At 42.1% G+C, this 17642-nt stretch overlaps 1 protein-coding gene across 2 annotated transcripts in view; it reads right to left on the bottom strand.

Annotated features, from left to right (window-relative positions):
• The window catches only part of BSDC1 (BSD domain containing 1), a 176434-nt gene extending 160330 nt beyond the window's left edge, over positions 1–16104 (bottom strand). Inside the window, exons 1-2 of one of the 2 annotated variants that reach the window (XM_085648396.1) lie at positions 16032–16104; positions 10898–10958 (exon numbers count right to left, since the gene is read on the bottom strand). In XM_085648396.1, coding sequence (XP_085504522.1) covers positions 10898–10958; positions 16032–16042 — 72 coding nt within the window. In that variant the 5' untranslated portion in view covers positions 16043–16104. Of the gene's footprint in view, positions 1–10897; positions 10959–15822; positions 15912–16031 lie in introns of those variants that run through there. The other variant, XM_085648395.1, reaches the window with a different exon arrangement.
• Between the last annotated feature and the right edge of the window lie 1538 nt (positions 16105–17642).

The raw sequence follows: 17642 nt of genomic DNA, 5'->3' as shown, positions 1-17642 counted from the left end.
GAGACCCTGTTTCTAACATATATATATACATACACACACACACACATATATATATATATATATATATATATACACACACATATACGCACACACACACACATTATCTACTGGCGGTCGATAGTTATAGTTAGGACCGTGTTTCCATAGGAAATCTCAAAATTCTATTTTGAATAACTTTGGCGCCGGTTGACGAATCCTGGCGAAATTTTCAAAACTAATGGGGCGCTCCGCTCAGCTCCTACCCTGAAAAGTCTCGGGGGGATTCGTCAAACGGGGGCCGAGAAAATGGGGGGTCCCAAAACGCATTTTCCCATAGGACCTTTAGTCGAAAGTACAGCCCGAACGGCTGAACAGAATTACTTGAAATTTGGCAAAGAGGTAGTCCTCAGGTCAGGGATGTGCCTTTTGCATATATGGAGTCAATCTGTTCAGTAGTTCCTGAGAAAATTGCAGTTAAAGTACATAAATATCTATAGCCGTGCACGGTGCGCTCACCCTAACGTGCGCGAGCGTAATTCTGATTGGTGGTTACATGTCAGTCAACGTTCGAATCGATCTAAATCAGGAAGTGTCGGCCGCCATTTTGTTTTATTTTGAGTGCGAGAGTGAAAAAGGAAGGTGGCGAACGTGAAAAGGGGGCAGGGTAGAGAGTTTCTGACCCCCTAGCCTTTGTCAGGGGGTCCCTGAAGTACACCGAAGGCAGAAAAAAACATTTAAATTTTGTTTAAAAAAATCACGGTGAAAAACCATTAAAAAAAAAAAAATTAATACGTAGTTTATTGTAAAATAAATATATAAAAAATATAATAATAAATACATAACTTAGCATTTAAAAAACCGTACAAATTCACTGAAAAAACCATAGGTTTCACACAAGTTATAGTTAGGAATTAGCATTTAAAAAAGCTTGCAAATTCACTTAAAACACCATAGGTTTCACACATGTTATAGTTAGGTGGACATTTCACTCGTAAAAAACCAATGAAATTCCCCCGTTATAGGTAGTTGAGATAACTATAACTCGCGCGACCGCCACTCTATCACAAGGATGATGTCATGAGTGATGCCACTGACCATGTCATGAGTGATGTAATATGTGACGTCATGGGCAGAGGATTGCGGGAGCGCGAGTTGTAGTTATCTCAACTAACTATAACGGGGGAATTTCATTGGTTTTTTACGTGTGAAATGTCCACCTAACTATAACATGTGTGAAACCTATGGTGTTTTAAGTGAATATATATATATATATATATACACACACACACACATATATACACACACACACACACATATACACACACATGCTTATATATGCCTTGTATAAAGATATTACTAGGTGTATGCGAGTGTGTGTATGTATGTATGTATGTGTGTGTGTGTGTACACATGTTTATATATTTAGACGTGTGCGTGTGGCTCTATACAAGTATACATTATTTTTGATTTAAAAACGTTAAAGAAAAAACCACTCCGGCTACTGCCTTTCCTTCCACTCTTTGACACATCCTGAACGTTTCTGATTACAATGGACTCCCAAACATGCTTTCAAAACTCTTCTCTATTTCTATCCAATTGATTGAACTACCAGAAACACATGTCCACCACTTCCCAAAAATATCTAATGTCTTACTTTACTAATCCCCTTTAATTATTCAACCTATACTCAAAATTCTAGAGCAAATGTATAAGATCTCCAGAGCACAAACTGAAGACAATCAATCCTACAAGCCAAATAAAGCACCTTTTATTAATCTATTATTTAGCTGTTACCTTGAGTTTAAGGGAGTGTACTACTAGCCACAAAGTGATTTAATGTCTCGTATGGGGTAGTACTGGTAATATAAACAAAATGTACAATTCCAACATGTATTTACAACCCGGAAGTTTGTAAAATAATTAGCAGCCATTGGCTCCATCAACCATTTGTCATTGAACCTTTTTGTTGTGTCATTTACTATAATCTCCTTTGTGACACCCTAAAAATTCTATCACAAGTTTATTGACAATTAGTTCTTATTTGCAACTGTGCCATTACGTGAGCACAGAACAATTATGCAAGCCTCGCTGAGACCAAAATGAAAGGACTAAGTTAGTTCAAAACTAAATAAGCACACAAGGGATCACAAAAGATGACATTTCAACCAAGCAAACAATTCTTGGTTATTGACAAGTACTCAATATGGGTCTCGAATCTTTTAACCCTTCTACGACAAACTTTATGTATGTGTTGTTGCTTGCTTGTTTATTCATTCATGTGCTTTACACTAGCCGGGAAGAGAGGGGAGCTAGCACTTTCTGGGTGAAGGAATAGGATTATGTTAAGGGAACAGCAGTAGCTGCATGGCCTTTTTCCTGTCTCTGTAAGCTGCAGGCACTTCCCCTTGCCATTTATCTTTCCTTTATGAACACCGAGTGTCCCCTGGCAGTCATTCAGGGCACTGGCCCAGTAGGCAAACACTGATCAGGAGAGAAGTTGGCTTCAACCGCATTGCTTTAGCAATTGTTGGGACCCGCCACTCACATGGTTGACCCTGCCTGGTTGTCTAGAGGGAGATGGGTGACTACTATGTCTTGTGCCTATGGATGAATGCTCAATAGTGTGCTTTACTGCCAGTACTAAGTAGTAGAAGCAATTATCAATTGCCTTCATGAGCTAAGTCAGACCTTCCTTTCCAAGTCCTGCAACATGCCTGCTTTAGTCAATGAAAAGGAAGCTGGGTTGGCCTCATTATTACCCTGACGCCCAACACTCAGTGCTCTACCGATACACAACACACTGAGTTCAAATGAGCCACATCACTGTGTGCTACCATGGCACACAGCACCATGTCTATCTTCTGCGTCCACCCCTGCATACCCTCACCGTTGCACTTCACCCTGTGCCCCCCATACATATATTTTTGTTTTCGCTGGAAAGGGTCATTTGTTCAACTTTTGGTCTGTGCATTTTGCTTATACAAGAGTTTAAAAACTGAAAACTGGAACATTCCATAAACACAGACGCAGCACTGCAGTTTTGAATAGAACCAAGGTGCACAGAATAATGTAAATGGTGGTCGGCATGAACATAGAAAACAGACAACGATGCACAAAGGGGTCTTAAGTGCACAGAGCGAGGGACTAAGAAGGATCCTTTCCAATCCTGAGCCAGCGTTTAGCATGGAGGAGGACGCCAACAAATTAAAAAGATGGGCGGGGTTTCAAGTCCACCTCTGAAAGCTTCGGTATCCGTATTGATTACAAGAAGTCCACGCATGGCAAGAGCAGCGCATGCGCGCTGCTAACGCCAGGTGAGATCTAAAAATGGAGACTCAATCTAAACTCATTGAGAACATTATAGGCACAATTTTTTTTTTAAAAAACACAGGGGCCCAATCCCAAAAGAAAGTCATAAAAGTACACCTATGGTTTTGTACTGTGTGAGATTTAGGATTTACAGGAATTCAGAAGAGCTTACAGGGGTAGGCCTAAAAATTATACTTTTAATAAGCCTCTATATATCCCACTTTCATGTGAGCAAATATACTAATGTAAATTTTAAAACTTTTTTCTCCATGAGGAATATATTTTCCCACATGGAGAAATTCCATTACCTAGATCTTCAACTCTTTATTGGAGAAGGATCCCGTCACTTTGGGGAAAAATGTTAACTCCTGTTCTTGTCGGAAACCAATTTCTAACTTTAACCAGGAAGTGGGATGGAAATTGGTTGGAGTGGTATTAGTAAATATCCTTAAACTTGTAAGTTTGTGGGCGTGGACAAACTGACTGGGCATCCAAGAACTGGAACTATGACTTTTTGTTTATTTCAAGTCCCTGTAAGAATATTTGTTTCCACCAAATCTTCATGCAAGTAAATTATTTTATGAGTGCAAAATCAACTTTTGTACATGTAAACCAAACTCTCATGCGTTAATAACGTTGAGAAACAGGCCTGTAAACGTCTGACTTTACAAGACATTGTAAAGTTCATCTAGTTGTAAAAAGTAAACCAATCATTGATCCAACACTTAGTATCAGAGGCACAGTTAAATTAAGCGTTTTCCCTAGAATTACACAATGTGGTCAAATGGAGATGGTCATACTCTAAGCCATCTAAGTGATTCTTAGTTAGCAACAAAGGGACTGCTGTTCAAATATAATTTTGATTGATTTGTAGTAACATTTTCTTAAACCAAGGGAATGCATAAAATGTAATTTGCCTGAGCTATTCACAATACGTTTCCTCAGAAACTAAAGTAATTAAGAGCACAATGGTTCAATTAGAACAATGATATGCCCTAGGCTCCGCTGCATTCACAGCCCTAACATGGCAAACTTTCTGGCCTAATCAGAGCCTTCTTGTGATCAAAAGGCTGCCCTACACAGAGCTCATTCGTAAACAGAGCCAGTGGCAATTAAAGGATGTTACATAAATAGACCACTGTGATGTACAGATTTCAGTATTATTAGAAATGCGGCATAATCAGCCTTACTTAACCCGAACATAATTCAAGAGGATAGCATCAGACCTCGGAAATAATGGGAATACCAGTATAATTTGTCACCTCACTGCTTGTCACCAAATAGTGTAAGTGGATTTTTGTACCAGGCAGATTTCTAATGCATCCCGTTCCTTGAAAAAATAGCTATTTTATAAAATGTCACAATACTGTATGATTGTAGTTTTTCTACAATGTATGGATAAAACATTCATTTTCAAGCAGCAGGCAGCATATGTTTTAAGTGCCTATGCCCAATAGAGACCATATCATCTGCATACAGCAAGTCTGCACTTGCAACCTTTGAAATTCTGATAGGATCATAAGATGTTTTCTACAGATAAGGTGTAAAGTTTGCTATGAAAATAAGAAGACTAATAGCCAACAGACAACCTTGGGGGGAGTTAGCACTCCAATTTAGCCTCAAGTGTGGTAGGTGAATGATTATCAACCTGTGCCATATGATGAAGTGCAGCGCCATCAATACTGATAAAAACAAACTGTCATTGTTAGGTTGTAAAATCTTAGCCAGTCATAAGCTGATGGGTAGTCAATACATTGAATCTATTTTTGCACTGACTAAAACAGAACACAATGACTTAGAAGAATAAATGGGATTAAATTCAGCTTTGGAAAATGAAACAATTATAAGCTCTTCAATATTTATTTTTTTTACAAGAAAGACAGTATGTATGTCAAGACTGATTTGCAAATAGCTGGGTCTGAACTGAGGTGGCGAAGTGAGCTAAAGAACGATGATGGATTCAACCCAGATCTGTGACTGGGGTGAGTGTCTGAGAAGTTTCTGCGCTCCGTCCATCATCTCCTTGTGTTTTCTTTGTTTGCCCTAAGTTAGCAGTGTATGCCCAGACGTGGGTCCCTTGCTCACTTAGCGACTGGATTTCAGCTAGCCTGGCTGATGAGGGGTGTTACCCCAAAACCGGTCCCAGGATGCTTGTTTCCGGTTCAGGGAGGACCTGGCTTGGCAGTTCGGGCTGGACTGTTTCCATGAGGCACAGGATCAAGACTGATTTGCATATAGCTGAATCTGAACTGAGGTGGCGAAGTGAGCTAAAGAACGATGATGGATTCAACCCAGATCTGTGACGGGGGTGAGTGTCTGAAAGGTTTCAGTGCTCTGTCCATCATCTCCTTGTGTTTGCTTTGTTTGCCCTTAGTTGGCAGGGTATGCCCAGATGTGGGTCCCTTGCTCACTTTGCCACTGGATTCAAGCTAGCCTGGCTGATGAGGGATGCTACCCCGAAACCGGTCCGACGATGCTTGTTTGCGGTTCAGGGAAGACCCGGCTTGGCACTTTCGGGCTGGACTGTTCCCATGAGGCACAGGGTCAAGACTGATTTGCATATAGCTGGGTCTGAACTGAGGTGGCGAAGTGAGCTAAAGAACGATGATGGATTCAACTCAGATCTGTGACTGGGGGCGAGTGTCTGAAAAGTTTCAGCGCTCCGTCCATCATCTCCTTGTGTTTGCTTTGTATGTTATGCAAACATATTTTCTCAATATATGAAATTGATCTGTACAAAGATTAAATATCTACTTGGACCCTTTTCCGAATATTACTGATAATGTATCTGTCCATGACTTTGATATGAAGTTCTAGTATATGTAGTCATTATACAGCTTGACAAGTTCACAGGCCCGCCAGTTAGAGTCTACTTTCTTTAAGGACTAAAGAATCTTATGTGGCAATTTTGCACTGGATGGCTTAGCTGATATAGTATTTTGTGATCTAAGTGACATTCAACCCAAACCTGATCGGCCCAATTGCTGGCTCTTCTGTCTGCATTCCTAAACAGTATTTCTGAAGTGGAGCAGTTCCTCTAGGGCAGAGGTGACACAGGTCACTAACTGCCTGCTGTTGATTGGTCTCGGGGGGAGATCTGAATTACAGATCTTAATGCCCTCACACACCTGTTAGGGTGTCATGCTTCCTCATTGGGCGCTCCTCGTCGGACCAGCGTTGCAATGTCCAACGGGACTGGTGGCATCCTTAGCGGAGATCTTCTCATCTGTGTACGCCGTATATGAAGATTGTACGTGAGTGTGAGAGAGTCAGTGACTCCTAGTTAAGGTGGTTGATTCAAAAAAGTGATTAAAATAGGCCCTGGCCCCCAAGATACTGTTAATTGGGTTTGTTAACGGGGCTGGGACTAGGTAAAACCAGTAGGGCTACTGCAGTGATTCTATGTATCAAGGTAGCCTTTGGTTGACTGAGGTCAACATGTTTCGTGTCTTTACTTCTCCAAGATTCAGCGACACTGATCACTAGAACGGGTCCACCTGGAAGGATATGGGAAGGTTCTCTGTGGAAGCGTCTTCTGCTCACCTGGTGGACCCGTTCTAGTGATCAGGGGCTCCTCCTTCACCTATGAAGTCTTCGAACCTACTCTCTTGAGGCGGAGGTATTCAACAACAAGATCCTGACTTAGGGTCTTTCTTATTTGGGATAGATCCTTTTTACCCGACTTTCACCCCGAGGTATACACTTATAGAGCTACCCCCGGTCCCGAAGAAGTGTTGCTCAATCTTGGAGAAGTAAAGACACGAAACATGTTGACCTCAGTCAACCAAAGGCTACCTTGATACATAGAATCACTGCAGTAGCCCCACTGGTTTTACCTAGTCCCAGCCCCGTTAAAAAACCCAATTAAAAGTATCTTAGGGGCCAGGGCCTATTTTAATCACTTTTTTTAATCAACCACCTTAACTAGGAGTCACTGACTCTCTCACAATCTTCATATACGGCGTTCACAGATCAGAAGATCTCCGCTAAAGATGCCACCAGGCCTGTTGGACATTGCAGCGCCGGTCCGACAAGGAGCGCCCAATGATGAAGCATGACACCCTAACAGGTGTGTGAGGGCATTAAGATCTGTAATTCAGATCTCCCCTCCGAGACCAATCAACAGCAGGCAGTTAGTGACCTGTGTCACCTCTGCCCTAGAGGAACTGCTCCACTTCAGAAATACTACGTAAGCACACGGGAGCATCTGGTACAGGACCTCTCTAAAAAATCAGCTCTCTTCTCCCCCTCTTTGATTACACGTGCATTACTTAACAGAAATTATATTTACCTAAGTTTTTACAGATTCTTTCATTAATGTGATTAATAACATTATTTTGTTTTGGATCTTATCTTGTAGACAACTTGGTCCAAAACTATGAGGTTAGGCCGGCAGCCACTTCCACCAACTCCAGCAGTTTAGCCTTTTTTGGAGTAGGAATGTGTTTCATTTTAGGACAGCAATACAGCCTGTCCTCAGATGTTTATTTTCAAATAAGTAACACCCATTCTGGCTATTACTTTACACTGATGACATTGCGGGCTCACATAGACTATCATTCTTGACTATGTAGAGGAAGTAGAAGTTGCAACAAGGTTTCCCTAGGAGGAGGTTAACCAGCAGAAAGATCATAACAGGTGGAGCATCCTGTGCAACAGTGCTTGCCCAACCGCATTGAACACCAGTGCTCCACTCCCCTTTTGACTAGGTTTGGGCTATACAAATACCACACACACATACCAGTTTAGAAGGCAATTTGCTATATTCTGATGACTCACGTTTCGGAGGACTATTCCATCTACATTATCCAGTAGTGCCCAATTGATTTACTCCAACAAAGTAGAGTCATAGCCAGCAATCTGCGGGGATTGCAGTGAAAAAAAATGAAAAGTATCTACCTAGGATCTTCAAACTATTTAAAATGTTATCCCAGGGGCAGATTGAGATCGCTTGTAGAAGACAGTATCTTTCAAAAACTATTTTGTGGAGTTCAAAATTCAACAGAGATAAGATATAGTCACCTTCAGATTTTTTTTTCTTTTCAGAGTTTTATATAATGCAAACTTGACCCGAAGGTATCAGGTATCAGAGCGTTTACAAGAGCACCAGCTGCATTACACAAGGACACATTCATTATTGTTGGGCACAGGGACTTTAAGTGATTTGCCCAGAATCACAGGATGTTGAGCGTCATTGAAGAGACTCGAATGCATAATGTGCATATTTGGCCAGCCAGTCTCAACGTGTTCTTTCATTTAGGAATTTCATGTTACGAGTGTTCATTAGAGCATTACATTAAACATTTAACCTTCCTAATCCCATAAGTAACCTAACCAAATATCATCTGGTGCACCAAGGTAGAAAACAACTCAATCATCCGCTCTGGCTAAAGACCACTTTGTCTGAAGGACAGCATGTCTTGAATTCTGCAAGAAAGAACAGCGAGAACTAGAGAAAGGGCTTTTGCTCAGACGCTCCCTGCCACCTCTCCCCTCCCCCCCGAGACACTGGTTTCCATGTATTTTTAATGATTGCCAATGGGCTGTTCGTCTCTTCATCAAGACCACAGTATTTCATGGATGATTACATTGATCCATTTGTATTGCCATTAATTTTGGTGATGGGGCTCAAGTACTCCTTTTGTTAAGAGTAGAGCCAGAGTGTGTTCCTTGATGTATTTAGTTTGCTGAAGCTTTAACATTGTAATTGCTGGTTTGGGGCTTTCTTGTTTAGGATTCACTGCTGTTTGAATGCTTTAGACTATTTAAAAAACTAATCTCCAATGAGCAAGGCTTGGTTTTACTTTGCTGCCATGGTAACTTGTAGCTGGATTGACAAATGTACTTATGTACAAAGTTATGCACGCACACTGGTTTTCCAAAAAGATACTGGCCCTTTGTCAAAGGTATAAACTGTGCAATATTTTGTTAAGTGTTACTAATATGTTCACACCTAACAATTCAAATTTCATTCTCTGATTCCTTTTCATAACACTAGTCTTTGAGCGTACAACTCTGCAATTGGGGTCTGTTCAGATAGGGGCTTACATATTGTTGGGGCCCAAGATGTTACTTTGTTTTGATATTTTCTTTGCACCTCATACACACAGTCACACAACTGTTACTAAGCACTCATCCTAACAAAAAACTGACTTATTGGTGTTGCCAAGGATTATTTTACAGTGCATGCATTCAGACTGTAACCCATGGATACAGATTGGGTCTTTCTATGTTGGGTTTATACTTAGTACGCAACGAAAGTATGCACTGTCTGAATCGTGTTGCATGCAGCACAAGAGGCATGTTACCTGCACAGGACAAGGCCATCGCACTTTCCCTGTCACACGGACAGTGCTTCAGAGACTACACAGCATTTTCTTCACCCTTGTCCGATTGCTGGCTGTAACCTAAATTTAGCCCGGAGTCCTTACTAGAAGCAAAAGACTGAACCAAACTAGTTTGAGTATCCGGCCTGTGCTAGACTCAAGAAATGTCCTGTTGTCAGCAGTGGCCTTCCTCTTATACACTCTGCTGAGGGAGGATAGATTTTGAAAATATACCATTCGCAAGAAAGCACGCACCTTCTCCCATGGAATTCACACTGCTTGTGCTTGCCTATCTCCTCTTTTGAGAAAGCCTAGAAGTAAAAGCCACAATGAAGATCTCGACTTCGCTTTGCTAAAGATATGAATTTCTAATCTCAAATCACAAATTGATTAGTCTTGGATTTGTGCAAGTGCCAAACATTACAGACAGTGGCCTACATACGCAAGTATGCTGTATTCTCAGGGACTTCGGGAGAAGCTCTGCTGCAGATACACAGAGAGATCGGACTAGGAACATGTCTCTGGAAATTGTCATTTTTCCCCAAGTTGAGAACAAGCTATGCCTAGGAGGAGGCCCTGCATATGTGTGGTGCCCTGAAAGAAGAGGCATAAGTACTGCTAGGTGCAAAGAGTAGTGTGCAGATCTATGCACATCCCTATCTATGGGCAAGGCCACTGGGCATTGATCATCGCAAAATACCACACTACATTCAGATCCTGAAGCGCATGGATGCAATACTTTACGCAGCTGATTTTGTGGGTATTGAGCCTGGGCAAAGGGTGTGAACGGAGGCTATGCTCTGTCTCTATAGTTTGTTTACAGCAGGGTCTGGGTCAGGAGGCTGGATGCAGGACAGTATCGGAAAACCTGGATTATTGGATGATAATATGCAAGTCTTACTATGTGATTAGATGAAGCTGTGGGACCGTTCAGTGACTAGATGATGGAGCAGCGGGTCTTCTCTGGTGATCGTATGATGGTGCTGTGGGACTGTTTTTACGATTGTGTAATGGAGACAAAGGGTCTCATCTGCAATCCGATGATGGACTTATTGGAGCATACAATACGGCTTTATGTACAAAAGAAGTGCACAGACCAAGATGCCCCCATACTTAGACAACAGATGCGCACGGAAACACAGAAGGTGGCTGACACAGAGGGAGCAGACGACACAGCAAAGGTTAGAAGAAAACACAAAGTAATACAGACTATATACGTCTACGGAAAACATGATAGTTTCATGGTCCGGGGTTGAAGTGTACAGATGTCAAATGGGTCTCACCTTTTCGCGCACATTCTGATAGCTCTGTTGCAGCCAACTCCGCCACCAGCCACCATCCTCACTGAAAAATAGAAAATGTGAGTGGCAAATGAAGTGATATCATCTGGGAGCTTTCGTCTACTGTTCAACTTAACTACTTTTACCTTGCTCCAGAGAACAAAATGATTCCTGTCCCAATATCAAAGGCCAACCTTTAGTCTTGCCCAAACACCAGTGACTTAAGTCTACCCTGCCCGTACACCAGTGGCAGACAAAACCCTCCACCCACATCACAGACTCATAATCCCACATCATGGCTGACACCTCTTCTAGAACAGAAACTTGAGCAGACCAGACAAGCCACCATTACACGTCTAACACCAGTCGTCTCTCTACACTGGAGCAAAACACCAATCCGGTCCGATCGCCAAAAGTCAACAACATAATTATGGTCATATCACAATATCAAGGACTAGTTGAATTACCGATATAATATATACTTCCCTTATTCTAATAAAGCGCAGAACACTAGAAGGTGCCATTTCTCACTACTCTTATCAGAAAAAAATCACCCCTCAACCCCAAGTCCAAGGACTAACAGCATCCTAACATCCATCACAAGAGCCAATTCAACCCTCTTGCAGACACTGTAGATTCGGGCACCTGTGTCCCCTACACCAATGTCTAAAAGCTCCCCTTCACCTGAGATCTTGGGTGGATACCAACACTACCTATAACAAGAGGTAATACTACACAATGGACTGATCCTACTGCAGCCCTATGCTAGGGATTAAGAACACCCTGACATACCTACCACAACACCTCGAGTCAACAGCGTTGATGAGTGGAATAATTCTTTAGCATTCATATCTCAATATTAGCTAATATTGGCTACTCAAAGATACACACCAGGTGTTAACACCTATCCATAATACCATCCATGAGAAACACCCTCCCTTAACACGCTGTTGGTTGATAATGAAGTACTCCAGACCACGACTTAACACCTCCTTTATCCATTTAAATGGCACATGAGTTTACACAAGCTGTCCACACATGAAGGTGCCATCCATGCTCAAGCATCACTGTATCGACAGCCAAGATGACAGGGAATGGTGTGGTAGGATAGTCCTTAGATGCAGAGTCCAAACCACACTAGCTACTACAGAAATGTTCGGAAAAACAGAGCCCCTCCTCGAATGTACCAATTTCTGGGGCAGACTTGCATCACATACATGTACTGCACTGGACTATGTGTACTGTGACATGGAGCATTGTGATCTATTCCCGCTTCAGCCTAATATACTATGGTAAACCAGGTGTAGTACAAAATGGCACCTGTTGGAGAAATGCCCTTACCTGGGTGCCAGACTACACCATAATATGCAATGCTGGCTTTTTTCTTCTAGGACAAGTGACCAACAGTCACGAGTGTGGTGCACAAAAAACACTGGTAGATTGTGTTAAAGGGAGAGACTGACCAAGGCATCATGCACACATAAACATGGCAATTAGTCGTTCCTATTGGAGCAAAAGGATCTCACATCAGGCATTGGCAGCTCTGGGGAATTTGAAGACACCTACTGCACAATCCTAAGTACTCAAGCACACTGATAATGATCACGTACCTTCGTTGAAAACAGAGGAAAGGAGTTATGGCACTGACTCATGGAAAAGAAAAGTAGATACACCAGTGAGGTCTTTAGAATCAAGCCCCTGGTATAAGACTCTAGGGAGCCAAAAGAAGAAAAATTATGAAGGAGGGCCAGAGTCTCTCCATCAGAGCAAAAGGCCAGGGTGTATTCAAAGCAGAGAGGAGACACAAATTGTTTTGAGTGTTTGAGTCCCAAATAATCTATTGGTACATAGACGTTGCATAGCACTTTCTGGCACTGGATTTCGTTGGTGAATAGATCACAAAGACTTGACAAAAAAAGATGGCTCCCCTGCTCAGTTTTTACTGTGGCACACTGAAAAAGTACACACAATATAAAACTCCAGTCACTTATGCTGGAAAAGATTTTATAGCATGCTCACTAGTCCTCTGCTACACATGGGCTGGCAAAAATACAAACAGGTTATCCAATGGGAAATCTCCGTACTGGATGGAGGTGCCTTAACGAATAAATAAAAAAAACTCTAAAATGTTTTTTTTTGTTTAAACAATAAGTAGTGATTATCAATTTAAACAAGGATTGACTCCGTTTTCAGAGTTTTAAAATGGTTACTTTGTTTACCAAGCCATAACACCAAGTCAGGGGAATGATACATTACTTGAAAAATAAGCCAAAACGTTCAATTCACAGAAGAAAAACACATTTGCCAATGGAAACTGTTGCTACAGTGAGACACTACATCAAAAATCTGTGTAAAATCTTTCTACTGGACATTAAAACTCAGCAATGAGCAACTTTATCTATAATCAAAATAAAAACACCTCCATACTCTGAATGACTATGAACGAAAAACAAAGGTCTAAAGATTAAAAATAATAGATTTTCAATCAGGGTGTATTTGTTGCTGAGATGCTAGGCAAGCACATAGACTCTGGGACTCCTGGAAATCTACTCTAAGGATAGGCATTTCCCCTTCGGTTAAGGGCACCAATTGGGACAAGGAGCTCAACTCCCTTTCTTGGTTTACCTCCGGGCGGTGTTGAGTGTCAACATCTAAAGGTTCAGGACCCAACGCATTTTCCATATATATGCACGATATCACCCACTTTCTATGTAGTTGTTTATTTAGCAATGAGAAGGAAAACAAACAGTGCCAGGATGTACACAGCATGTGCTGTGAGTAGAGGCATGGCTGCCAGTGGGCAAACAACACTCGATTAAGTGGTTGATGCCATTCATTATAAACAGACATCGGCAAAAGGCTTTGCAGGATTTGAGAGCACCCTACCCTCTAATGCACTTCAAGTTAGTAAACACGCTCCTCAAGTAAGAACACAATACATTATTGGTGATTCCAGAACTCCCAGCGATTGCTCTTTCTCCTTCACACTGGTAGAGAAATGCCTGCAACCACAGGCAGTAACTTATAAAAGCTTCTGGGGGTTGAGGATGCATCAGAAACATTTTATTGGATATGATAAGATTTGATGACTAAAACTGAAGAAACCCCAATGGGGATACCATAATTATTTCTTAGTTAGCGCCTCTCAAGTTTTTGGGGGGAGGGGGGCATGAGGGGACAGCTGTATTGGGAAATTTTTAGGAAGGCATACAGAAACGTTTCTCAGGTCTAACAGAAGAAAACACCCTACAGACATTTTCCCCGAATCCCAAATGGGAGCAAACTGGGGGAAACAAGTACAGTTCTCTGGGACACCTAGAAGTTAAAAGTATGGGTTAATAAAATCATATGGGCTTCATAACTCTTCTTCTTAAGGCACTGCACTGGGCCGATGTGCATCGTACGAGCCATGACAACAGTCTGGTCAGTATGTCCATGTTACAGGCAGGGCACAAGTCCTAAAAAAGAAGTGGGGGGACGCTGACTTCACGACGGGAAGTGACGTCACGAAAGGTGGCTTGCACCATCAGACTCATTGCCACCCCTCGCACGTGAGCAGCTTTCTGAATGAGCTCCGATCTTGCCCCAGAGAGGCCAAAGAGTGAATGTGTGGCTCCATTTACTCCAGTTATCGAGCTCCCAGTATAATAAGTGGGGGGACGCCGTCCACCCGCGTGGTACCCCGACTCGAGCCCTGGTTACAGTGTTGACTGTCTTGGCTATGGAACTGCATTGGACCCATAGTCACATTGCTAATGCTGTGAGAGAAGACAGCACAGCGCTACTTCCCATAAAACTGCATGTGCATACATATAGGTGGATCAAAGCTCATAATTTTACTAGGCCCAGCATAGATCTTTGAAGTCCAATGTTAATTTCTCATCAGTACATCCAATCGAAGATGCTCAATTGCTAAACAGTGCTTTTTAACTTTTACTCCCACTTAGTCTCTCGGTTGGCCTATTGAGACTACCACATGTATAATTTTGTCATGGCAAATGGCCCGAAATAATAAAGTACGGTTTGATTAAACATTCTATTTTGAAAAAGAAAATTGCCAGTGAATAACAAACAATCCCCATCGTACCGAAAAAGGCGCACAAGTAGTGACAAAAAATGGTCGAGCATATGTAAAAATTACAGTGCATGGTCTGTTTAGCATTTTACAGCCTGAGCTAATTAGTAAAACATCTTTAATCCACATAATGTAATTGGATTTTTGAAAATTAGTACTTGCAATGTATCTGTAAAAAAAGAAAAAGAAAAACTAAAAACATCTGTATCGAAATATTCTGCTTTTATGGAATTTAAGGAATGGAGACAATAGCTGTAATATTCCCTGGTACGTTAACACCCTTTCCGAGAGACTGTCATCCTCTTCCCAATGCAGACAGAATATGAAGAAGGAGCTTAGAGAAATACAAATTCCAAGCGTAACTTCATGGAGACCATCACCGTTATCTGAAGGGTAACACCTGCCTTCCCCCAACAGCTGGGGATCACCTTTAAACTAGTACTACTGCTGAACCTGACAGCAGCTGAAATACCTGGTCCCACGGCACACCACTACCACCCCTCGGTTGCCTGACACGCCATGTAGTATCTCCTAGTTGATTAGCACTATCGACCCTCTCTCCCTTCTCTCCCCTCACCACCCACCTCAAAACTGACAATCAATTGACAAAAGCAAAACTAGGGATCGCTCATTCCCCTACATTGCAACCAAGCCAAGGAACGACCTCCCTCAACACATCAGAGCCTCCTCCTCACTTCTTGAGTTTCTCAAGAAGCAAGACCTGGCTCTTTCTATAAGCACATTGGGAATTACCAACCTACACACATGTCCAAGCGCCTGTATACCCTCTTGGGTGATTAGTGCGCTATACAAATCAATATAACATCACATAGCAAGCAATACTGCGAATCACCCTTCTTTCTGGGCGAAGTCAATATTTGCTGTTGGGCTGACACTTAATGTATCGCCCATACGCTCTAGCACCATCGCAGCCTCTCCACACTTCGTGGGCGACACACGCTCCACAGAAGTTGATAACCCTCTCTCGCCCTTTATGTGTATGGCTTTCCCTGCCCTAGCTGTATGGTTGACATCCCCTTTCCCGAGCTCAGCTGCTCTCACCCTTCCGCCATCTTGCCAGCGTGACATCACAATATTTACCGACCCTTGACCCTCGTGAGATCAAGCAGGGAGTGATAAACAAAAAAGAAAGACTACATTAATAGACACAGAGAGGGGACTGGAGGATAGCATAGAGAGAGCTATGTTTATTTTTAGGTAATGTCGATTTCTAGGTAATGGTCAGCGCTAAGAGTTAGAGAGACAACGAGGACAAGAAAAAGAGGTCAAAGCTGAGACACAAATGCCAGACCTGTCAAATTATCATTTGTGTACGTGCCGTTAATCTTTGTTTTTTTTTAACTCGCAGCTTGAACATGCTTTAGATTTTTTAGTTTTATATAATCTCTCCCTCTCCAGTCCTCGTGTGCTTCAATATCTCAAACAAAAATGATTTCTTTCTCTCTCTGTTCCTCTTCTTCGCTCTGCATACCTTTATATTAGCCACGCCACTTATGATACAATCAGCGACTGCCAAACCTTGCTTTTCAGCCAACGATTCATTATTAATTGGGCTTAAAGTATCAGTAATTATCCGAATTTTGAGGTTTGCCAGTTCCATGCTCAAGTTTAGCTCATTCAATACAGATATGTTCTTTAAATTCTGGGACTTGTAATTCTTGGTTTAAGCAAGGGATGACAAATACCACTTTACAATTTAAACAAGCATTGCCAAAGCCAATGAGTCTTGCCTATAATGGAGCTATTGCCTTTGACAATGTCTTTCAGCTTTGTATAGCAGCATGACTGCTGTGCAGCATGATTCAAAGTAAAAAAGAAAAAACGCTATAGCGCAGCCAGCACTGGCCATGTGAGTGGTTTTTAGGTCTCGCCTGAGCCTGCTCTGCGAGACATTTAGTATACAGGTTTTCAAAGTGCTACCAGACCCCGCTGGCCTAACACTTGCGTTCACGCGAGCGTGCACGCGCGTAGCCACTATCTGCCTCCCTTCCAACGCGATCACTGCTGCACGCGCACCACTCGCGTGCTTATCACAGAGTGCGTCCTCGCGATCACTTTCGCTTTGATCGCGATCACTTTCGCTTTCACGGACTCGCGGCCGTTACTTTTACGGCCGCGCGGCCAATGCTTTTTTTTAATAGATGGCTGATCATGGCTATATAGTTGGCTGCTTGACTGCCAAAAAAAGGATCTCCAGATACAGTGATTTCTTCCCAACTAGCGGATATCCCATGTGTCTCGAAGGCTGGTGAGGTTATTTTTCATGTGACGGACGCTGCCCCAGCCCTAATCACCTTTTATTAGGCTGCAACTGACTCCTATTCATTGTTGCGAGCACAAGATTTTTATAAGCACTTGCTTGACTTGAAATGTCACTCGGGCGGTGTGCACAAGTGTATTTGCCTTTTTAAATTTTATTATTTATTGCATCATTTCCAAGGCTATGTATCATAGAAATAAAAGAGACTACAATAAACATTAAGATTGAATAATGACTGCTATTTAAACAATCTGTCGATCAACAATGTTGTTCTTCTGTATCATCTTTAAATAAATACTTTCCACACTCCTCTCGGTGTGTCCCTTTCAAGTCTCTGACACTTCGCCCTGCTCTGGGAAAAGCCACAACAGGCGGACAGGATTGAAACTGTG

This window comes from Triturus cristatus, chromosome 3_2 (assembly GCF_964204655.1).
Source record: "Triturus cristatus chromosome 3_2, aTriCri1.1, whole genome shotgun sequence".
Lineage (NCBI taxonomy): Eukaryota > Metazoa > Chordata > Amphibia > Caudata > Salamandridae > Triturus > Triturus cristatus.
The sequence above is the reverse complement of the archived record's forward strand: the minus strand, read 5'-3'. Positions and strand labels throughout refer to the sequence as shown.